Here is a 25,212-nt window from a genome sequence, read left to right on the forward strand (position 1 = left end):
ACCAGACAAAAAAAAAAAAAAAAAAACTAAAAAAAAAGGAGCAAAGGAGTTTCCTGCAACATAACCATAAGTATTTATTTTTTTTGAAGACCTTGAAATATTTAAAGATCCAGACTTAGCACATCTTAAACTTGACAAAACTTATCCTTTTCTAGGTAGAAGGGGCCTAATAAGAAATTTTAGATATGTACTCTGTTCTTTTTTAAAAAATTTTTTTTAATGTTTTATTTTTTTCTGAGAGAGAGAGAGAGAGATGTTGTGAGCAGGGGAGGGTCAGAGAGAGAGAGGGAGATACAGAATCTGAAGCAGGCTCCAGGCTCTGATCTGGCTGTCAGCAAAGAGCCCGACATGGGGCTTGAACCCATGAACCGTGAGATCATGACCTGAGCCAAAGTTGGATGCTTAACTGACTGAACCACCCAGGCGCCCCTAGATACGCACTCTGAAAGAAGGCCTATGTATTAGGATACATGTATATAAATACAGTACGCAAGGCTAAACTGCTATATAAGAGAGCCGGAATGTGATGAAGCAAAAATCCCTCAACCTCAGGGACTGGCTTCGAGTCCCTATAGAATAATTTAAGGTAACAGCACATGAAAAGAAGTTAAAAAATTTTAAACTAGAAACTTACCACAGAGATATTTTTATAGTACAACCAAAAAATGTAACACAAACCACCCAAGATCCTAAGAAAAAAAAAGACTACACAACGGAACTCTGTAAAAAGGCACCAAGTGAGCCAATGCTCCATGTTCTAATGGTGTATGGATTCCAGCAACAACATATTTATTTATTTTTTAATGTTTTATTTATTTCTGAGAGAGAGAGAGACAGAATGAGCAGGGGAGGGTCAGAGAGAGAGGGAGACACAGAATCTGAAACAGGCTCCAGGCTCTGAGCTCGAACCCACGAACCGTGAGATCATGACCCGAGTGGAAGTTGGATGCTTAACCGACTGAGCCACCCAGGCGCCCCACAATTTATGGAAGACCTTTCTCAACGGATGCAGTAAGCTGAAGAGTCCTCTCAGTGAGTAGAAAAAGAATCTCTGGTTGATACTTTGCCCCTTGACTTCTGTTCCTGACTGCACAATTCAATTTTTCCAGTAGGATGCAGGGAAATGAATAAAACAGCAAGAGTATTCAAGTGAAAATGGCTGACTTTCAGCAAAAGTTTGGTCAATGAACTGTCCTTCAGGGCAGGGACTGTGACAATCCAGTTTCCAGGCCATCCTAGATTCCCTAAGGAGTGTTCCAGAAATTTTACTTGAATGAGTGAATTTTCCAGTCATTCCCACACTCCCTTTTTCATCTACTTGCATTTTTGCTCCTATAAAAAACCTTAGTGATATTTACAGAATAGCTGGAGGTAGGTCACAGTGAACTGAAAGAATGCTCTGTGATTTCAGGTCATTTCCCCCTTTCAGGCTGTTCCAGGAAGTAGAGCCCCTGCCACACAAACTCCTGTCAGCAGGTCACTGTGTGTAAGAGTGGCACTTCCTCAGAGGACTTATTCCAGCCAACGTCCACCAATCAACCTGTCTATCTGGGAAGGGCTTTAATGAGTCATAAAAAGGATGCCACATACTTGAAACTTGAAGAGACCTAATAATGTAAACTTAGCATGTAACGGCAAACTACTAGAAAGGTACAGAACTGGTAACCAAGAAAGCTGCTTCCAGCATCTCTTGCCATACATTCAGCAACGGCATGAGACTTCATTCTCCAACCTATAATGTGTTTGTCTGCGCGCCACCAATGCCATGGTGACCGGGCTAGGAAGAGAGGGCCCCTCTGTGACATCTACACGCTGTTTCTAGTTCTTTCCATAGTCAATAGTCAATGTTTACCTTCTGATCTATTATGGGAACTGATAAAAATAGGTTCTTGAGGAAAGGGATTTTAACTTTCTCTATGAATTTTCACCCGTGTTCCTATGCATTGGTTAAATAGTATCTTTGTCCTAATTCTACTGGTCTTTCAAGGATCATCTTGCTTAGTGTCCATTTTTACAGATAATGCAACACAATCCCCAGATATTGAGTGAGGTTTTGCTTGTACTCACTGACAGGAGGAGAAGCCAAGTCCCCTCCTACAGAGCTTCTCTGTCACATCATTGTGCCTGTGCAGATGTGACTCCAGGCTCTGAAGACTTGCATAACGATCTAGGCGATGCTCCCTCGGTCTACAGTTAGCAGCAATTTTGAAGAAATAACTGAAAATAGGGGCGCCTGGGTGGCTCAGTCGGTTAAACGTCCGACTTCAGCTCAGGTCATGATATCGCGGTTTGTGGGTTCAAGCCCTGCGTTGGGCTCTGTGCTGAGAGCTCAGAGCCTGGAGCCTGCTTCAGATCTGTCTCTCTCTCTCTCTTTCTCTCTCTGCNTTCTTAATAAATGTTAAAAAAATTTTTTAAATAAAAAAAGAAATAACTGAAAATAAGCTAAAATAATTGGGCAAATAAATGGGACTTAATTTGGACACAAAAGTAACCTTGACTACAGAACCACAGATGGGTCAGGGTTCAGACATTCCCAGGAATTCAACTCTTCTTTGATACTGAACTATGTTCATCTGTTCCAAGGATGGGTCAAAAGGAAAACTTTTCAATGCCAAAGGCAGGTGCTCCTCTCCCTGCCTCAACAGTCACCAGTCACTGTACATATGTCATGGGTGGTGGTGGGAGTCCCTTCCCAAATAGCATGTGTTCAGAGGAAACACAGGCATCTGTGGGGAGAGAGCCAGTAAATGGGAATCTTAGGTACCAGATGAGCTGGGAGGCAGGTGTAGACTCTGGGGCCCAGACAGCAGTGTGAGGATATGCAGAGTGTGGACTCCGAAGCCAGGTTCTGGACCTGACCCCACCACTGACGAGCGGTGCGGCCTTCCTCTCTGCACCACAGTCTCCTGGTCTAGAAGACGGGACACCAAGAGTCCCCCCTGCTGGGTTGTTGTGAGGATTAAGTGGGCATGTGTGTCTGAAGCCCCCAGCGAGTAGTGGGAGCTGTGTGAGCACAGAAGAGTGTTCTTCCGGGAAGGCTCAATGCCATAGCAACCTTCCCAATGTGAAGGGGAATGGGCCCATCTGGCTTACCTACTGGGTTCTGAATCAGCAACTTACAAAGAATAGTTTGAAGAAAGGGATGCGGGGACAAACATTTCCAGATGCTAATTATATCGCAGGCAGAGCGATATTTTATTCTATTGTCTCGTCATTCTTACTAGAATTTGAAGATGCTTTTTGCGAGCATACCCTCCCCATTCCAACTGCACGTTCAAAGGAACACATTGCTTAGATTCATAGATCTCTTTGTTTATATGCTTTTCTTAAAGTTCTCATGGCAATTTGCTGTATTCTGAATACATGGATGTATGAAACGGAACAGTAGGAGTCTGAATACCTGTTGCCCAGGCCTTCACAGACACAGAAAGTGCTGTATGAACAGAGCTCCTGAAGTAGGTCAGCTGGAATAATAGGGAATTGGGTGTGATTTTAGGCTGTATGGTTCATTGTACTTTAAAGTGAGAAATTCTCACCAATTCTGTGTCATCTGACACACGACTAGTAAGAACACTGATCCCAGAAGAAAGGGCTGTTACTGTTAGTCGTGCCATGAACTTGGGGAAATCCTACCTCCTCCCTGGGATTCCTGTTCTTCATCTCTGACTCTCCAGCATTCTCTGAACTTACACATGCACATCATAAACTGAGTTTTTATAAGAGAATCAAGGGAAAAGAAGAGCAAATAAAAATGCATTTGGCCTTCTGATTCTGAACAATGAGAAAAAGTAAAAGGGCTTTTTTGTAAGAGTATTTTTTTGTTTATTTGTTTTGAGAGAGAGACAGAGTGTGAGCAGGAGAGGGGCAGACGAAGAATCCGAAGCAGGCTCCAGGCTCTGAGCTGTCTACACAGAGCCCGACGTGGGGCTGGAACTCACGAACCACAAGATCATGACCTGAGCTGAAGTCGGACACTCAACTGACTAAGCCACTCACATGGCCCTGTAGAATTTTTTTTAAGGTTTATTTATTTTTGAGAGAGAGAGAGGGAGTTAGAAGGGAGAGGCAGAGACAGAGTATCCGAAGTGGGCTCTGAGCTGACAGTGGGTGAGCCCAATGTGGGGGTCCAACTCATGAACCGTGAGATCATGACCTGAGCCAAAGTCAGACGCTCAACCGACTGAGCCACCCGGGTGCCCCTTGCTCACAGTAATTCATCTGCTCTTTCTTAATTTCCAATCTGATACAGGCTCAGGGTTTTAGCTGTAGGTAGACCCTTAGACATTACGGCTTAGAGTGCAGGCTTTAGAGGCAAGTACCAGTTCTCCGACCACCAGCTACGTGATGTGGGGCCAGTTATTCCCTGAACCCCCTCATCCACTTCATGGGGTTTGTAATGGTGGCTACTTCATGTGTGTGTGTGTGTGTGTGTGATGAGATAATCCATGTGAAAACTCAGAATAGTGTGTGCTGCATAGCTAAGTATTCAGTGATACCCAAACCAATGGCTTGAAGATACTTTCACAAATGACAGTTCACATGAAGATGGATAAGCCACGGGGACTGGGAGCAAACCCTCTTCACCGTCACCCACAGTGAGTGTCAGCAGTTGGCTATTCACGCCTCCCTCAGAGGGGAAATGACACAGAGCAGAAGGTTCATCTTTAGTGATCAAGTATCAGAAAGAAGCCACAGTCAAGGGCAGATTCAGCAGGACTCACTGCCTACCTACACAATGGGCTTTCCCGAGAGGCAGTGGCCAGGCCTGTGCTGTGGGAAGAGCTGTCATCTCTCAGATGAGGAACCGAAGGGTGGCCGTGGCTGGGGGAACCTTGCTCATCCCCCAGACAATCAGGTAGTCAGATATAGGACCCCGCTCGTATACTGATTATTTCTTATCTGAGACATAGCAACGAGTCAGTAGTTTTCAGTGACCTCAACTCTGAAAACAAAGATCAAAATGAGGGACACCCTGCCCAGGTCACACCCTGTTGCTGAAACCAGGCTGACTCAGCCTGTGACACAGACCAGTGGTCCCTGAGCCCAGGAAGGTGACAGAGTCAGACCCCCTGGGTTCCTGACCTGACCCACGTGCCCATCAGCTCTGCGACCCTGGGCACGTCACCTGCTGCTCTGTGCTTGTGTGTCCTCATGTGTGAAGTGAGGATGGCAGCGCCCACCCCGGAGCGTTGCTGTGGGCGCACCACCTAAGGCAGCACCTGATGTGAGGAGCTACGTGAGTGTTACTCCTTGTTTTCATTGTTACCAACTCAATTTACCAACATCACACACACACACACACACACACACACACACACAAAGATGAAAAGCGAGAGGTAGAACAATTTTTTTGATAGGGTCTCATGCATTTTAAGATTCCAATTTGGTTTTCCTTATATTTTTTATCTAAACTATATAATTTACTCCAGATGAAAACATTTTCTGCAGAATATAGTATTTTTAGCTGTTCCCATGCAACCCCAAGCCTTGAAAAGGTACAGAAGAGAGACAGAATCCTCTGCAAATACCTCAGCCTGACCCTTTATTGGGAACCATGCCGGCTCTGGGGCCCCTCCCAGAAGTGCCGGGTAGCCTGGGCCCAGTGCACGCATCTGACAATGGGGAGGCATGGGCGCTGTCCCATGCCAGTGACAGCTCCTGGGTCCCTGCCCTCAAGGGCCCTGCTGGTCTCAGGAATTCAGCAAGGATCCCAAGTACTTCACTGTCTCTCTGGGGAGACTGAGGGGAGTGTCTCCCCACCTCCCCCGTGAGCAATAGTACATATTTCTGGTATATGTGTATCTGACAGCAAAATCTCTAAGTGAAGTTTTCAAAGCTTTGGCACTCAGTAACACCTAATAAATGTCACCAGAAAGGCGATCAAATAATAGCTAACATCTGTTGGAAGCTTGTAGGGTGCCAGGCACAGCGGCAAGCACTGAGATGCATTAGTATATTTAATTTCCATCACAAGGTAGGCATTATTATTATTGTTATCCCCATTTTACAGATGAGAAAACCGAGCACAGAGATGTCATTTAACTCATCCTATAGTAGATGGCAGAGATAAGACTAGAATCTTCATAATGTTTAAGGAATCTTTCTTCTAGCCACCAAAATCACTTAGATACAATTGTGTTTTTTGTTTATTTATTTTTTGAGAGAGAGAGAGAGAGAGGAAGAGAGAGCACACACGCGCACGAATGAGCAGGGGAGGGGCAGAAAGAGAGGAAGACACAGAATCTGAAGCAGGCTCTAGGCTCTGAGCTGTCAAAGCAGAGCTTGACATGGGGCTCGAACTTATGAGCCAGGAGATCATAAGCTGAGCCCAAGTCGCTTAACTGACTGAGCCACCCAGACGCTCAGTTTTAATATAACTATATATGTAGAGTTATTATTATTAGATTTCTGGTGCAATTTTGCTTCCTTTCTTTTTTTTTAATATATTTTTTTATTTTTCCTTTTTATATTTTTTATTTATTTCTAGGAGAGAGAGAGAGACAGCGTGAGCAGGGGAGGNGAGTAAGCTCTGAACCAGTTCACAGAGCGCACCATCCTGCTTATCTCTCACCCCCAACATGTACTGAGACCCTTTCAGGGTGACTTCACACAAAGTCCCTTAAACTGACTGCCTGAAGTTCTCATTGTTACAACTGTAAACAAGCACACACATCATATCCTTAGCCACTGAGAATGTCTACCATCGACCAAACAAGCACGGAGGCAGCACTGACTAAATGCATCAGGGCGTGGGAAACAGGGACACCGAGGGGGTCGGGGGACAGGAGGATTTGCCACCTCTCACCTCACAGGCGGGGAGGCTCCCACAGAAGGTGGCTCCTTGGAAGGCTTAGGAAAGAGGTTTGCCCTGCTGCAGCCTGGCCACTGATGGTGCCCCTCACTGAGGACCTGGGCACATAAGGGACCGAAGGCTGGTCAGTGGCACCCAATCCGTAAGGTTAAACCACATGAAACTCCATATTGTAGGAGTTACAATGGCTACATACTGGCAATTCCTCTTCTTATAATCTGTCTTATTTTATAACTGGACGTTTGTACCTTCTGACCCCCTTCCCCTATCTCACCCATTCCCCCACCTCCCTCCTTTCTACTCTGCCAACCATCAGATTGTTCTTTGCATCTATAAGTCGGTTTCTATTTTGTTGTTCATTTGCTTTGTTGTTTAGATTCCACACGTAAGTGAAGTTATATGTTATTTGTCTTTCTCTGACTTACTTCAATTAGCATAATGTCCTCTAGATCCATCCATGTCGTCACAAATAGCAAGACCTCATTCTTTTCATGGCTGAGTAATATTCCATCGTATATCAATTCATCTATTCAAGGACACTTAAGTTGCTCCCATACCTTGGCTATTGTAAATAATTCTGCAATAAACACAGTGGAGCATGTTTCTTTTTGATTTAGTGTTCTTGTTTTCTTCAGAAAACCACCCAGAAGTGGAACTGCGAGATCACGGGGTAGTTCTACTTTTAACTTTTTGAGGACCCTCCATACTGCTTTCCACAGTGGCTGTACCAGTTGGCATTCCCGCCAACAGTGCATGAGGGCTCCCTTTCCTTCACATCCTCACCAACATTTGTTAGTTCTTGTCTTCTTGGTAATAGCCATTCAGACAGGTATGGGGTGATATGTCCTTGTGGTTTTGATTTCCATTCCCCCGATGATGAAGGGTGGTGTGCATCTTTTCACGTGTCTTCTGGCCATCTGGATGTCTCTGGAGACATGTCTATTCAAATCCTCTTTCCACTTTGTAGTTAAATTTGTGTGTGTGTGTGTGTTGAGTTGTGTGAACTCTTTATATATTTTGGATATTAGCCCCTAATCGGGTACATCAGTTGCAAATCTCTTCTTCCATTCAGTTAGTGGCCTTTTCATTTTGTTGAAATATTGTTTTGTTGATGGTTTCCTTTGCCGTGTAAAAACCTTTTAGTTTGATGTAGTCTCACTGGCAAGTTCTTATTATTCAATCTAATAGGCAATACAAGTCTTCTATATAAATGCAGATCTGGACCATACATAATGAAGACAATGAGATGAGAAGCGGAAGCGAATGAGGAAATTAAGAGACTTTATGTTCTAGTCTTGGCCTGACCTTCAGGTCAACACATCTGGAGGACCCTAGACAAATCTCTTAAGATTCTGCTGTCACACCTTGCTCATCTATAAAGTAAGTCCACACTTAAGGCTAGACAGGACACACTTAGGTCCACTTCCAGCTGAAATGCTAAGAATCAAGGAGAAGTCAAGATAAGAGCGGACAGAAGGATGGGGTGCCTGGGTGGCTCAGTTGGTTAAGCATCCAACTTTAGCTCAGGTAATTATCTCACGGTTCACGGGTTTGAGCCTTGTGTCGGGCCCTGTGCTGACAGCTCAGAGCCTGAAGCCTGCTTTGGATTCTGTGTCTCCCTCCCTCTCTGTCCCTCCCCCACTCATGCTCTGTATCTCTCTCTCTCTCAAAAATAAATATTAAAAAAAAAGAGTGGAGAAAAGGAGGTGTGGTCAAAACAACGTGAAGAAGTCAACTGTGTATGACCCATGATCTACTGGAACAAGAGTAGTCCCAAGTACAGAGAAAGTACTTGAAACAGACACCCTGGAAAGAGTTAATCTCCCAAATTTCTTGGTCTCATGAACAATAATTTGCTTTAAATACAAAGTAGTTTCAACTTTATCCTCAATGAAATCAACTTGGACCATTTAAAGCAATCTTTTCAATGAAGCTCATCATTTCCTAAATTTCTTGTAATTCTTTTCTATGATCTGTACAGCTATTTTTATTTATTTCTACCATAACATTTATACTATAAAATTTTACACTGGAGTAGGTATAAAAGTCTCCAGTTGAATTACCTAAAACTCAACTCCAAGAGAGCCATGACTTTAAGAAGGTCTCACCAAGATATTTCTGCAGGGCTAGACTCTCTTTCTGGATGCCCTTTGTGAGTAGGACTCTGTGGATGTTTCACAGTTAATACATGGTGCTGCTCTGGCTCCACTGCCCTCCATCCCCGGTCTACCTGCCAAACTCATTCATTCTCTAGTCTGGTCCAGGTCTCACCTTCCCTGGGACAGGGCCACCAACTGCCCCCTCACAGGCCAATCCCACCCTCCTCTGCACGGACAACGTACCTCAATTGGCCTACTTATTTATTTAAACTCTTTCTGGACACACAAAGCTTCACCTTGGTATTTCCAGTGTTTTCCCAGACATACCAGGTTCCGGACATACCAGGTAACCATTCTTGAAAAACTGTATTGAATGCTTATTCAGATAAAACTGATAATGGTTAATCTGAAAGATAATGATCTTCTAGTAAATGAGAGAAATTCACGCGATGATATGATGTACTACTTATTAAAGATAACTTTTTAAAGTAAAATTAAGAAATGATGATAATCTTTATCAGCTTAATTCTTTCAAGTATATAAAGATGCCAGTTGGTGTCCTTGGTAGTTTCTTGGGTAGGTGATTACACAGTTTACCCAAAACAAATAAAAATACAATGTTTTAAGAATAATTTTTAAAAACCTAAAGAAATTAAAAAGGAGTACTTGGCTATGATATGTCATTTAAAATGCAAAGCAATAGAGCTTTTAGATAATGTAAAAATTTAGGAGCTTAGGTAAGGAGAGGAAACTTGAGAAAGAGGCATTAGGGTTCTCCCAATAATTTCTCAAATCAGTTGTATTCTTGTTAAAGGTATTCTTTAGGGTAATGAATATGCTGCTGTGGATAAAAATAAATGAAACCTGGTAATAATTTCATAAAACCGCTAACAGGATTTTTGATTAAAATGAAAACTCAAGTCACAATCCTTGGTTTTCTACAAATACTCATTTGATTAAGACTGTGTAGATGGTTCTAGAACCCAATCAAGAACCACGGGTGGTAAAACTCATTTTTGAAACCAAACATCACTCTCCTATCTGACTGATGGTAGTGGTAGGGGGAAAAATAAGGAGACAATGCCTGTTTTCCTTTTCCAGAGATGACTGTAAAAGGAGTTTTTGCTGTGATAACATCTTTCATTCTATTCAGATATTTTTGAAGAACTATCATTGAACTAAGTGTACTATTTTATTTTATTATTCTATTCTATTCTATTCTATTCTATTCTATTCTATTCTATTCTATTCTATTCTATTCTATTCTATTCTATTCTATTCGAGAGAGAATGTGTGCACCAGTGAGGGAGAGGAGCAGAGGGAGAGAGATATTCTTAAGCAGGTTCCATGTTCAGCATGGAGCGTGACGTGGGGTTCGATCCCATGACCCTGGGATAATAACCTGAGCCAAAATCAAGAGTTGGATGCTTAGCTGACTGCGCCATCCAGGCACCCCATAAGTCTTATATGTTTAAAACAATGTTCACAACTTACATAATACTTTGGGCATGATTTAGCCTGTGTAAGTGTGTGTGTGTGTGTGTGTGTGTGTGTGTTTTAGATGTGTATGTTAATAAATACACAGGATAAACAAGATTTTGGAAAGGTTCATTTCACCTCAATGCGGGATGGGCAAGTTCAAATGGAAACGAATGGCTGTTTATCTTTTCTTTTCCTACATTTTACATGCTTTATAGAACGAAAAAAAGTGTAATTAGCCTGAGCATAGGTTTTTATTACTAGCACTTCTTTAAACACTAAGTAATTATATGCGTGTGTAACAAATTGACTGCCACAACTATGATTTCACTAATGAAGCTAAAAGATGACACTCTTTCTTTTTCTGAACACCATGAAGCCGAGTCGGCCGACTGTGCGCTCCCCTTAGCTACGCTCATGGCTCCCACAGTCCTGAAAGACAACACAGGAACTATGCTGATAGATGGATCCTGATTTGATTTTGTGACGGGGGTGCGCTTCCTGACCAGGTGAGTGCACGTGTGATTCCGTGGAGTGCCAATGTCTCTTCCTGTCTGTGGTCTTCTGTTCTGTCTCCCAGAAGCCTTGTTCCAAATCCACGGTGTGTCTGTTTTTAATAAGACGAATCGTACGTGTCCCGGCTGGGTTGGCAGCCTGAGTCCCGTCTCCCTAACTCTCCATCTCCTTTCAACACCCACTTTGACTTCAGCTGGTTCTTCCCAACACCGTCCTTAGCTCTTGCCGCCCTCCTACTCTCCCAAGAAGGAGCCCCACCACAGTGGTCTGTCCTTAGGAATCTTCTTCTCTGAGTGGCTGCAGAATCTCTAGTCTATCCCGCATGAGGTAGCATTAAATCACACGACATGGTATTGCTCATTAATTCTATAGCGCATACTACAGATTCCTGTACGTACATCTTGTTTCTTCACTAAGTCGTAGGTTTCCTGAGGTTTGTGTAACTTTGTGTAACTGACAGTCTTAAGTACAGTGCTGAGCGCGTGGCAATGACATTTTGGTGACTTCAGCACACATTGTGGAGCAGAACTCTGTGGCAAATGCCATGGCAAGCAAGGAGGCGATGGTTCCTACCCCCACTAAATACATGTTTATTGGCAAAACACAACCTGACCATGACGTGAGCTTAAATAAGGACAGGCAAACATGACTCATAATCCTCTTTCTAAGTGAGTTTAAGCCTTGTTAATCAGAGGGACTTAAAGGGGACAAATAACTCCTTTCTTTAGCTACTTAAATCACTCAGCATTAGCTGAATACTTCCTAAGCACTCAAAAGGAACCTCTGGCAAATCATTATTTAAATAAAGACAAATAGCACACAAGCTGTGTTTTGGGAATCTTGATTGTTCAGGTAGAGGAATTAAAAAATAGCAGGCAGGTTTAGCATGCAGGAAATCACGAACTGGTGGGGAAGGAGGGACCACATATAATGTGCAGATGGAGGTACGCATGGAGCATGGGAAGAAACCAGGGATCTTTCCTAACGCAGAAGTTTCAAGGACTGGGAAGTGTGAGAGGGACAGAATGCCCTAAAGCCAAGAAGGAATACTATCGGATGGGTACAGAATGAACGGGAGGCTCCTCTGAGACAGGACAGTGGCCCGACTATAAATGGTCAGAGAAATAGCCCCAGAGTGCTACCAAATGCTCTGACCAGTTATTAGCCACCTAGAGCCCTAAGGTCAAATGCCCTCCGGGTGTTCTGCTTGGGTTAACTGTATACTGTAACCTTCCCTTCGGAGGGATGAAGGCTGTGGCTTCCACCCTTTAAAACAGGGATATCCACCCTCCACTTCCATCCACATTGTTGGGAGAGTATTAAGCTGAGTGAAGTCAGTCAGTCAGAGAAAGTCAGAAACTTAACAGAAGACCATAGGAGGAGGGAAGGAAAAATGTTACAAACAGAGAGGGAGGCAAACACTAAGAGACTCTTAAATACAAAGAACAAACAGAGGGTTATGGGGGTGGGGGAGGTGGGTAATGGACACTGAGGAGGGCACTTGTTGGGATGAGCCCTGGGTGTTGTATGTAAGTAATGAATCACGGGAATCTACTCCTGAAGCCAAGACTACACTGTAGGTGAGGTAACTTGACAATAAATTGTTTTTTTAAAAAAATAAGAAAAGTAAAAAAAGAAAACCATTACTCTGAAAGACAAAAACATGGATTTGTATTGGATGCCTAATAAAATCTTTCTATATTTTCATAAGCAAGTACTCTGGCATTTTGTCTAAACACCAAGACCATTTCTTTATGCTTTAATGCTAAGTCTTTAATGTCAAATTTTATTTCAAAAACGTCTGCTTGGCAATTCAGGCTAGATATTTTCTCCATACTTAAAAGATCAACTGCCATTGTATTTTATAAGTGAGTACTCACTGTGAGATAAAAATGTGTTAAAAGGATTGCTCTCTGAGAGCCCTAAGTCAATTTTACGCTTATACCAGCTGTCTCTGGGTGTGAGATTGGGTGTCTGGGGGCTGGAGTAAGAGAGAGACTTTTCACCCTTTTATATCTTTTGGACTTGGTGCCATATACAAATATTTCCTATTTCAAAGAATACAAATACAACTTAGAAAATGAAACTGCTTTGTGTAGTGAAAATGTTATACATACAGTGGATTTAATTTAATCCAATGCTACAAGAAAGGCAGAATAGAAAATGTACAGGATTATTTTAAGACGTGAGGAAAAAACCCCACGCATTGTGGATGAGGTTCTCATGCAAAACTAAAAAAAATTTAAAAGTCAGTGTCTTAAAGGAATCTTTTCAGGAGTAAAGTCACTGCTCTGCCTCTTAAAACCTCAGTGTACCTTTCTCACAAACTACATATGTCAACTCATTCAAGTCTTAATGTGACATAAGTATAGCCTATTTGTCTGCTTCTCGTACCATTTCCTGAGTGAGAGCCATAAAGTTCAAGATGTTTTCTCTCACGGTTACATAAAACTAGCAATGATAAGGACAATATGCTCTAATGCGAAGGTATTTTTAATGTCATATTCTCCTGAAAAGAACAAGTGTCCTTTGACGTGAACTTCCGCTTTGGTAAGCCAAGTGACAAATTCCCAATGTATCAAACTTTGAGGTGAGACTTGACAGCAAAAATCTCACAGTTCCAAAGGATTTGAAGTTTCAATGACATCTCACTCAAGGAATTAAAAAAAACATGGTGCCTTACTTTGTGACCCTTAAAAAAGTATCAGGAATTTTAAAAAATATGTTACTTTACTTTGCGACCCTGAAAATGTATCCTTCTATAAGCGAAAACACTCTAGGGGAGAGTCCCCTTGTGGCACAAGCCCGGATTTCTTTGTGTGTTGTAGACGACAGGTCACGCCACACGCTTTTATTATTAAGAGCCTGGAATGATGACCTTTTACTTATGTGAAGCGCAGCATCATGATCTATATTCCATTTGATTTTCACTGTTGGATGCAGAGATAATCAAAAAACCTGGTAACAGCTTGCCCCCTTAAATATTTTTTATGTATAAAATTTATTCATCTGCTGAAATCAGAGTGTGAATGTTTTGATAAGAACAGGATATTTAGGGGCGCCTGGGTGGCTCAGTGGGGTAAGCGTCCAACTTCGGCTCAGATCATGATCTCACGGTTCGTGGGTTCAAGCCCCACGATGGGCTCTGCTGCCAGCCAGCTCAGAGCCTGGAGCCTGTCTTTGGATTCTGTGACTCCCTCTCTCTCTCTGACCCTCCCCTGCTCATGCTGTCTCTCTCTCTCTCTCAAAAATAAGGAAAACATTAAAAAAAAGCTTTTTAAAAAAAGAACAGGATATTTATATGGCCTCCAAAAAAAAAAAAAAAAAAAAAAAGCATTCCTAGAACAGATGTAGGAATTTCAAAGAGGAAAAGGGCAGCAGACCTCACCTTCACTAAGGGCTTCAGCGTTAACGTCTGTGATGCACTAGGAAGGATACAAGGTCACTTCTGGGCTTTTGCTGCCAAAGCCTTAATTGCATCTAGTCATGAAACATCAGATGAGACACAGTGAGGGCACTCCACAAAATTAATGTCTGGTCAATGTCATGACAGAAAGGAAGGCTGAGGAACTGATACAGAATAAAGGAAAAATGGAAATGAAATGTAGTGCTTGATCCTGGATTGGATTATTGACCAGAGTTATCACGATGATGATGATGATGATGATGATGATGACAATGGCTATAATCTCACTATATTATTATTTGGACAGTTTGTGAAATTTGAATAAGATTTGTAGGTAATAAAACAAGATCATATCAATGTTAAATCTCCTAATTTTGATAACTGTGCCGTGTTTATAAAAGCGCCTGTCCTTGTTCATAGGAATACACACCAGAGTATTCAGATGTAAAGGAACACGGTGCCTGCAACCAACTATCAAGTGGTTCATGAAAAAACTGTGTGTTTGTGTAGACAGAATGGGGGAAGCATATATGGCCAACTAGCTATCAGTGATTCTGTGTGGTGAGGGCCTGGGAATTTTTTGTATCACTTTTGCATTTTGCGGGTAAGTTTAAAACTGTTTCAGAATAAAAAGTTACTTGTTAGGAATGCCCCTTCTGAGGGGCGCCTGGGTGGCTTAGTCAGTTAAGAGTCCGACTTTCGCTTAGGTCATGATCTCGCGGTTTGTGGGTTCGAGCCCCACGTCGGGCTCTGTGCTGACTGCCAGCTCAGAGCCTGGAGCCTGTTTCAGAGTCTGTGACTCCCTCTCTCTCTGACCCTCTCCTGCTCACGCTGTCTCTCTCTCTCTCTCCTAGAAATAAATAAATAAAAACATTAAAAAAAAAAAAAAAAGGAAGCCCCTTCTGATCATGTTTCAAAGAAAGAAATGGAATTTTTAAAAAGCATCCTCACTTTGAAGCTCTAGTCTAGTTGATGGATCTAACCAAAATAGTTTATTAAAAAACCAGCAATTCCTTTCATTTTATACCAGCTGTGCAGAATGAAGTATGGGGGTTGTTCCATTCCTCCTGAGCATTTTGACACAAGCAAAGCGATACTTGGAAGCAGGTTTCTGAAGGGGGTGTGCCTTCTGTCCAATGACAGATGGACCATCAGAGTGCCTTGCTAAGGGCAGACATGCAGGAGTGGCCTCTTAATGAATTCAGGAGTAGTCTTTCCAAGGACAACTCACATTTTGTCATTCCCTGACTAGACTCACTGAATGGTTTTCCACAACCTTGAGGAGGAAGCCCAAATCCCCTGGCCTCAGCTCAACATGAAGCTGGTGAGGTGGGGCCCTCCATACACTCCCAATAGCTCCCCATAAACATCTCTAGTGTAGCATTATACATCACCATCCACTTTGTTCAGGAGTCTGTATTCCCTCCAGACGATAAAAGTATCTAGAGGAAAAGTAGCGCTCCTCATTCACCTTGGTATCCACAGACACTTAAGTTTGTTGACTAAATACCGAAGAAGCAAGAGGAGCTAAGGTGACCTCTTGCACATCCACCCTTCCCCCTCAGTAGCGCTCTCACACTCAGTTTTGGCAGAAAAAGCCTTGGCGACCATCAGTGTTATCCCACCGAAGGCTGCTGTTCAGACCACTCTGTTGAAAAAGCCTCTCACTGGAGAGAAAGGGAAGCCATGCTCCATCTTTGCCAACAACCAGGGTGCTCCATGCACAGCTGGAAATCATCAAACCTCCTGCCTCCCTGGCAAGTTCTTTCCCTCTTTTCCTGCTCTTTCCTCAGCTGCAGCTTTCAGACTAGATGGTCTCTAAGGGCCTCACCAATAGTCTGTTTTCAACACACACCAAACATACGACTTCGACAACACCCTGTAATATCAATATGGCGGCCTTGCTCTGAGGCACAAGCACTCACCACTTCCAGCAAACTTCAGAAAAGGAAAAAACTCCAGGTGTACAAATGAGAAAAAGAACAGTTATCATTAAAAAAAATGTTTTTCTAGAATTTTTTCTAAACTAGAGAAATACACCCTAGGACATTTAAAATAATTTACTTAGAAAAAGTCAAATGCTGAAAACTTTCCTGATGAGGCACCTATTCTTGAAACGCGATGTATTTCTGTATTAACTCCCCTTGCGGAGAGAGGGGGTGCTTCAAGATACATCTCATCTTTCTATTATTAGAAAGTGTGTGTTGGGTGAGTACGGGGTTACAAGAATTAGCCAGAAGCTTTCTGGAACCTGTGGCAAAACTAGACGCTGTAGCCCCAGGGAGGAAGGTGAAAAATCTGACAGAGATCTGGCAAATCTAGGGCAGTTCCAGGTGGCCTCAGAGAGCTGGCTGTTTGGCAAGGCACTGAGCGGAAGGGGAGGACAAAGAGGGGCAGAGATGGTGGTGAAGGAGGAAGCCGGAAGTCCCTTCAAGAAAATCTGACTGGAAGTAAGATGGAGGAGGAGGAACAGGGCTGAGAAGCGGGGGTTGTGGGCCACAGAGGCCAGGTGGGAGAGTGCCTGGAAGAGCTCCCCCGTCCCTGGGCATCTATGCTGTAAGGAGACACACAGGCCAGGGTTCCTGAGCAGGCAGGGCCAGTCGATGGCTTGATGGCTCTTTGGGGATAGTTAGAGACACCTCCTCCCAGGTATGCTGTGAGGCGTTGGGCATATCAGCACTTGGCGTGGACAGAGGACACGGTTTATAGGTGCTGGCTCAAAACTGGGCTCCAGTGTGGGGCTGGCTGGTGAGGGAGTCGTGAGAGGGTTCAGTTGTCTCGCCCCTGCACCCAGAGAGGAGTGGACTGTGTTCAGGCAGCTGGGTGTTCATCGGAGGCCACCAGGGCAGGGCTGCGGTGAGGAGGGCTGGCCAGGCACGCCGGCACCAAATCAATACTGGAACTCCTGCTCTCTCTCTTACATGGCAGCAGTGCTAATTCTGACGGCGCCCCTCCTGTGTGCCATCACCGATCACTGCTTCAGTCCTCATAACAACCTCACCAAGTAGGTACTGTGATCACCTCCGTTTCACAGTTGAGAAAAGGCAGATAGCACTGAAGTGATTTGCTCAAGGTCACGCAGTGGCAGGGATGTCAGAATCTGAGCCCAGGTGGTCTGCCTCCAGTATTTTCCCTCATGACCAGGACATCGTCCAGTCCACAGACTCAGAGGTTCAGCACAGGTGTCTCTTGAGCACCTTGTCCACTTCCTATCTCAAGACGATGCTCTTTCTGGGCCCTGCCTTGGCCCTTGTAAGTGCAGACACAGCTGTGCCGGTCTCCCCTGGCCTCCTGTTCAGGGCAGTGAGCTCCCCCTCTGGGTGGCTGAGGACCAAACCAGGGGCGGCCGAGATCTGGGAAGGGTGCAGCCCCAAGACGCCCCTGTGAGGTAATCCCCGTTTGTTACTTACATCTGAAATGATCCAAGGTGATTTTTCTCTTGGACGCCATATATACAGATTTTTAAGTTTCAGACTACACATACTACTTTTTAGTAGTCCCCACTTTTTACCCTTCCTAATGTTGCCTTCCTGTTTTGCAACACATAGTAAACCTCACTCCCTCAAAAGGCAAAGAACAGGGTGCATGCCTGGGATGTGCGTCTAAATGCCAACTTGAGGAAAAGCGAGGGTTCACTGTTGCACTGTGCAGAGGGGAACCTTCCTTTCTGTAACGCAGCATGATGGCCGAGGTGGCCAGTCCTCTGACTTGTTACATCCCCAGCTCCCTGGTGAAGTGGACAGAGGCTTGTGTTATATCCTATCAGGCACTCGAGAGTTGTTTTCCGTGCACCCAGCCGCGGGGTGTGAGTTGTTAGGGGAGAGGACGAGAGCGGAGAAAGCCGCCTGTTCCCTGGGAGCTAACACAACTGGCCTGTCATGTCCGACAGTGCTGGGGGGCCCAGAAGGCCCTGAAGAGGTTTTGGGGGCAAATACTGGGGACCCGGGGGGAGAGGGTACTGCACCTTGGGCTCCAGATGGAAAACTTACTTCTACCTGACACATATTGTGGGCTTCAAAGACTTTCTGGGTGGTGAGGGGAGAGAGTTCGGTTGGTTAAAAGAACACTAGCCCACTAACCTGGGTGATGTGAGTTCTAGAATTCTGCACGCATTCTCCAGAGGACACAGGGCAAGCACACAGTCAGGAGTAGCTGAGGGTGCCTCAGCACTGGACGCTTCTCAGCCCTTCTAGCAGCCGCTCCAGGAAACCCGGCCCCCAGGGCTGTTCTCACTGAGTGGCAGGCCACTTGCTTGGGGTCACGTCTTTAGAGAGGGGTGGATCTAAGACCCAAGGCGGGCAGCTCCCAGGGCCCTACCCCTAGGCACTGCAGGGAACCAGCCTATTCCTCATCGAAATGCCTGGTATATTTTTACCTGGGAGGAGAGGATGGAATAGTTCCTGCTCTCCGGGTTTATACTAACCTGCGATTCTGCTAAAATGCCAACTTAGGAAATAGCAGGTGGTTATGACAGATCAACACATCAGACTGCTTTCACATTTTCTCCTTGAGCCTTATTTATCAGCTTCCCCTGAGAAAAAACCTAGCCAACCACAGTTTTAAAAGAGCTAATAAAATACCCACATTTTAAGAAAGGAACCACACAAATTAATAACTTAATTTAATTAATTGATTTTGGGTTGGTATTGTGCTAAGAGTTTTTGGGGAGGTGGAGGGGGAAATCTGCCACAATCATCACCTGAAACTATTTTCAATCGCCTCATGTGTAGATGAGCTGGAGGCAAAGGCATGGTGCTAACTAGCGAAGGGGTTCCGGATGGACCTCAGTCCACAGGAAGACAAGTTGTGGATGTACGCACAAGAAAAGAATTAACGAGGCACCTATCGATGACTTATACCACCCCACACCACCTGCTCCGTTGTCTCATATCTGGATTGCTACGATGGCTTCCCCAAGTTGCCCTTCTGCAATTTTGCCTTCCTACGCTCCATTCTCTACCTACAGCCAGGGTGGTCCTGATAAAACCAGCCAGGGCCTATAACGCCACTGCTCAGAGCTTTCCAAAGGCCCTCCAGGTCAGTACAGACTGGGGAGGTCTGGCCCCGAACACTCTCTCTCATCCCCCACCCCTCCCACAGCAACTGTTAGCTGGAGAGATACTATCCACTATTCACTGTGGCTTTCTCTGTTAAAACTTAGGTTTCAAGTAATTCATCTGCAATCCAAAGGGAAGGCAATATAAACAGAAAAAAGCCAAAAGGTAAACTTAAGTGTAATATTCTTAGAGAAAATCCTTAAGATACCTCAAGATAAGGTTCAACTTTTCATGATAATGGGCAATCTCGTGTAATTTTACATTTATATTCTGATTTTTTTCCTTCTTAAAGACCTCTGAAATTAACTTTTTCTGATAAAATTATTTGATATCTACAAGAAAATGAACCTAAGACCTTTAAGGAATTGGATTGGGACACGGAAAGACTTTCTCTAGGATTCAATCTCCAAAAGTCCTAGGTTTAGTGAATTTGTGTTATATTTATTATTAAGGTACCTGAGTTAGCTCTACTTTTATGGTTTTTACAATAATATACATTTTCTTTAAATAAAAGTTAATTTTCTCCAAATGTACCAAGTGTTATGAGTATGTAAGTAAGAGATCTGTCTTAATATCTTTCTCAGTGAGGATCTTCAAAATATGAATCCAAGAACTATTCAAGCTAGTAACATAAGTGATGACTATTTCTGAGCATGATAGAATACATGTCACTGAAATATGCGTGCACATTAAAATAAAAATAGCATTTTCAGAAGGGACATTATGTATTTAGATATTAATTTCCTTATTTATATAAATGTAGACTCTATTAGAAACATAAGCACATTTGACACACCACAGGCACATAAGACAACAGAATATTAGGCTTAAAATCTACCAAAAGTTAAAAAAAAATGTATTATCTCTGAAAGAGCATAATGGCATTCCCCACCCAGAATTCCTGGGTCTTAGTTCTCTTTCATTTTATTTGTAATGAATTACAGTTTCTGATCATCATTTTATTTTTTTAAGGAGCCTTAACACACCTATGTGAAAATACAGTGTTCAAAGGCAATGGGTTCTTTGATTTTCTCTTTTTATTAAAAATATTCATGATCTAGGAGCGCCTGGGTGGCTTAGTCGGTTAAGCGTCCGACTTTCGCTTAGGTCATGATCTCGCAGTTCGTGGGTTCGAGCCCCGCGTCGGGCTCTGTGCTGACTGCCAGCTCAGAGCCTGGAGCCTGTTTCAGAGTCTGTATCTCCCTCTCTCTCTGACCCTCCCCTGCTCACGCTGTCTCTCTCTCTCTCCTAGAAATACATAAAAATATTTTAAAAAATATTCATAATCTAGCTCAAAACCACTTTAACAAGCTAGGTGCTTTGGATTCTTCAGTAATCCCCCCAGGAGTTACTGACAGGAGTTCTGAACTTGGCGATGAATATGAAATCCCTTATCAGGTGTGAGTCTATCATGTGAAGAAAGAAGAGATGTGACTAACACACCTTAATTCTAATTCCTCATTATATGGTAAGACACTTTTTTTCCCCCTAAATCAGAATAATACAGGAGATGTTTTATGATTACTTTCAAGCTAACATGACCAGACAGACTTGAGAATTCAAGTATATGTATATGAATGTGTAAGTCTGAAGTTGCATGGAAATGCCATCTGTGATTTGAGCTAGGACCTTGTAGTTTGGGGGGAACTCTTTGGTACATACAATGTTGCAGAGTGCTAGGGGCCACCCTAGTACTGAAGCACTGCTTTAGTCCTACCCTCCATGCTCCTCCCTCGTCATCTCCTTTACCCCTCCAAGCCATCCAGTTAAAGACACAGTTCGGGGGGTGCCTGGGTGGCTCAGTCGGTTGAGCATCCGACTTTGGCTCAGGTCATGATCTCACGGTTCATGAGTTCGAGCTCCCACATCAGGCTCTGTGCTGACAGCTCAGAGTCTGGAGCCTGCTTCAGATTCTGTGTCTCTTTCTCTCTCTCTGCCCCTTCCCTGCTTACATTTCTCTCTCTCTCTCTCAAAAATAAATAAACATTAAAAATAATTTAAAAAAAATAAAAAAGACCATCTAGTAAAAAAGTGTGCCTGCAGTGCCCAACCCCTTTTCTGGCCAGTTTGCCACCTCTAACCCTCCCTTTTAGAAATTCTAGAGCTCTCACTGGCTACACTGGAATGCTTATCAGAAGCAAAAATTAAATGAAAGAATGCAAATAAATGCGTTAAAAAAGGGTAATCCCTATCCACCATCATGCTACAAAGCCTATAGGACAGGGTGCTTCTGCTTAAGAGACAGGGTAGGGGCTAGCAGGTAGGTGTACACCGGCCCAGACTTCAGTCAGAGCGTTTTACACACCGTCTATTGTACACACTGCTTTCTGCATCACCTTCCCTTCGAAGAGAGGATTCTGAGAAAGAAAAATGTCTCTAGAGCCCTATGCCGGGCAATGAAAACTCTGAACTTCTATTACTGTTGGGTATGCACACACACACACACACACACACACACACAGGTACACGCACAAATATGTTCTTTTGGCACAAGTGTAAGAAAAATGATTTACTGAGAAATCTACCAAATATATTTTCCTTTGACACGTGCTTAATCCAATTACCACATAACAATAGTTTGAAGATATGTATATATATACCAAAGAAAAGAAAATGACAATTCATTTCACCCTTTCCCATGGACAATACTGCCACCCAAGTGGTTAGGAAGGTGCCCGTAAATACTGCTGACGTGAAGCAAACTACATTTTTCCATCATAGATGTTCTGTAAACATTCAGAAGGGATCCATGTTATTTACAGCATGCATTCTCTTCTTGTTTAAGCTACAGGATGTACATCTCAAGAGTGAACTGAATTCTGTTCTACTATTCCCACAGAAGCGATCACTTACCATAAGTATTTCTCTTTGCTCATGTAAATTCTATTCTTTTGTTATCTGGGAAACTGCTTGATTGTTAATTTAGAAATAACATATAGGAAAAAGTACTATCGATATCTCTTAAAGGTATGCTACTTTCCCGATTACCGACCTCACAAATACATTCATAAAAGCATTTCTACAATCCTATTGTCTTTAATATTTTTAACAAATGTTAATATTTTGATATGAAGGAAAGCACTTCTCTAGGCAAGGAGCTAGATTTTGAAGGAACTCAAGAATAAAATAATATTAGCATTGATTCTCAAGCAATCTCATTAAAAAGTGGTTCTCTCCTGAACCATTTAAAATAGTTCAAGAAGGATTTACTTACCTGGGAATATTCAAAGTCGGTGATTGGAGCTATACTCTTGATATAGTCTGATCGAAACTGGTTTTCTGGGTTGGCCAGTGGAACTGGGGGTATTATAGTACTCATAGCAGAAACAATTGTCTAAAATGGAATCAAGAAAAAAGTATATGGATAAATATAACATTCAGGCTTCATGTATGACAACTAGAATATACTAAACAAACTTTTTTTTTTTTTTAAAAAGTCCTTACCACAATAGCATCTTTAACATTTTTCCGGATGTCCAGAATTTTCTGTTTCTTTTCCCTATATTCAAAGAGAATTGTTATTAATTTAGTTATTTTTAGCACTCACTTGAATCAGTTGAGTGGGATTTGGAACTTCCAGCTGAAGCATGGGGCTAGACTGGTTTTCCTAGGGGTCAATGTCAACCCTCAAGACAACAGCTGCAAATTTTTTTAACTGATTAAGGAAAACGTGTTTTTTTCCCCTAATTTGTACTCAAAGCAAACTTGAATGCACACATTACAATCTATATATAGTTTTAAACAACTACACAGGCTACACACACGGCGAAGTGGTTATGAATACTGCTGCATATAATAACTATACAGCTACACCTGTAAATACATTTTATTTTAATTACCCACATGTTGATAGTTATGAATTGAAATATAGGCAGACTAAGGATACAGAGAAAAGTATATAGTGACATATTGGTTAAGTGTGCTCAGAGCAATACCAATCATACAGATCAATACCTCAAGAATATCTAATAAGTCATATTTTGGTAAGCAAGTTATTTTGTTTTTTGATCTAGACACTACCGACAGGATTCGCCTAAATATTACAAATTGAACAACAGGCTTCTATTTTCCCTCCCTCTCACAAGTCTACTCAATGATCAAATTAACTAAAGAAAAAGCACTTTGGGGAAGGCTAGAGAGAAGTGAAAAAGTTCGCATGCAGTCTGGAAGCAAAAGCGAAATTGATCAGTCCTTACTCAGGATTAAATCCATTGACATGCAGGATCCTCATCTGTTTGACGATAGTGCTTTTCCCAGACTCACCAGCCCCTGCAAACAAATACAAAGATTGCTGTGATCTGTAGCCCAATTCCGTTGCCATCTCGCCTGCCAACCCAGACAGCAATTACCCTACCCGGCGTCGACATTTCCCGGTACTCGCCAGCTCGCGGCTGGAGGAGCGGGTCCTGGTGGCTGGCGGTGGCTCGGTCGCCGGCGGTGCGCGCGGCCCCCTCCCGGCCCTGCCCGCCCGGCCCCCGCGCTCGCTCGCTGCGCTCTGGGCTGTGCGCTCCGCTCGGGCCGGGGGCCCCCGCGCGCCCACCGCCCTTACCCAGTAGCAGCAGGCGGTGAGTCGCTTTGTAAGCTAGACGCTCCTTCTGCAGCTGTTTCTCGATCTTCTTGTTGGCCTCGCGTCGTTCTTTTTCATCGACGCCCTGGTCTTCCGCGGTCTTGCTGTTGCCCAAACACCCCATGCCTGCCCCCTTGGATGGACGTCGGGCAGAGTTAGGAATTTGCACAAAAAGCAATAGAGAGTTGTAGATGTGTGTTGATCCTGCGACGGCTTCTCTTCCTTGCTGCTAAAAGAGATGCCCTGGTTTCTCGGTGTTTTTCGATCAGAACAAGCGTTCCTTCTCCCTCCCTCTGCCCAACGCAAACTCCCAACTAAAAAGGATGCGAGGACGACTCGCGGAGCCAAATAAATACTTTTTAAAGATAAAGGTTTAGTACTTTCGGCTGGACAAACGGCAGGGCATGAAGGGAGACGGGGGCCGTGANTCCCGGTGCGGAGCGACCCCCGCACCTCCGCGCGGCAGGGAAGGGGAGCTGGTCCGCTGGCGAGGGTCCGGCAGGGGCGCTAGCGCTAACCGCGCTGGAGGGGGTCGGGCGCTGACCTCCACGAGCCCGGCCCGCGGGACGCTCACCCGCGCGGGGTCCGCACCGCGGCCGCGTGGCTCTCTCGCACTCCGAGCCCGGGAGAATGGGTCTGGGCGTGCGCTCCCCGCCGATGCCTCGGACGCCTCCCTGCTCCCAGGCGGGCGAGGACTCGCGCAGGATCATGCATATTCTATCAGGGAGGAGCATCTGCAAGAGGCTCACCAGTCACACCGCCTTTGTTCCGTTCATTTTCTAGACTATTCCAGCGCACCCACGCCGCCGCCTCCCTTAGCCTCTTGTCTTTATCTCCAGCCCCCGTTTCTCCTTCGCAGTTCTCCGAACAGCTCTACTACTTCCCTAGGAGGCTCTCTGGCCTCGAACTTGGCTGCTTGGCGGTGGGACCCATGAAGGAGAGAGACAGGACTGCGCGCTCATTCACTGTGCTGAGTGCGAGTTCCGGGAGACGGTCTGGTCTGTCGGCAGCCTTGCCCTCGTCTTTTTGGATTTGCGGGAAGGATGGCAAAAGAGGCGACTGAGCCGAGGTCCAGGTCCGAGATCACGTCCTTGTGCGGTGCTGTTATGGCTCCGTGGTGGTTCCCAGGCTCTGGGGGCCCGAGGCCGTGTGCACAGATTCTTTTACCACGGCCTTGTTCATCTGTCTTCAAGTTCTCTGGTTTTTTCCTTCCCAGCTCACATCTCTCTCACTTTCACCAAGGCCTGATCTTCTCTACAGAGAGCAAACATGACCTG

At 44.1% G+C, this 25,212-nt stretch overlaps 1 protein-coding gene across 1 annotated transcript in view; it reads right to left on the bottom strand.

The window, feature by feature from the left end:
* The window catches only part of GNAL (G protein subunit alpha L), a 105,298-nt gene extending 81,146 nt beyond the window's left edge, over positions 1-24,152 (bottom strand). Inside the window, exons 1-4 of the mRNA XM_077778087.1 lie at positions 23,918-24,152; positions 23,565-23,637; positions 22,813-22,867; positions 22,583-22,702 (exon numbers count right to left, since the gene is read on the bottom strand). Coding sequence (XP_077634213.1) covers positions 22,583-22,702; positions 22,813-22,867; positions 23,565-23,637; positions 23,918-24,059 — 390 coding nt within the window. The 5' untranslated portion in view covers positions 24,060-24,152. The remainder of the gene's footprint in view (positions 1-22,582; positions 22,703-22,812; positions 22,868-23,564; positions 23,638-23,917) is intronic.
* Between the last annotated feature and the right edge of the window lie 1,060 nt (positions 24,153-25,212).

Source organism: Crocuta crocuta, unplaced genomic scaffold (assembly GCF_008692635.1).
Source record: "Crocuta crocuta isolate KB4526 unplaced genomic scaffold, BGI_CrCroc_1.0 scaffold26, whole genome shotgun sequence".
In the NCBI taxonomy this organism is placed as follows: domain Eukaryota; kingdom Metazoa; phylum Chordata; class Mammalia; order Carnivora; family Hyaenidae; genus Crocuta; species Crocuta crocuta.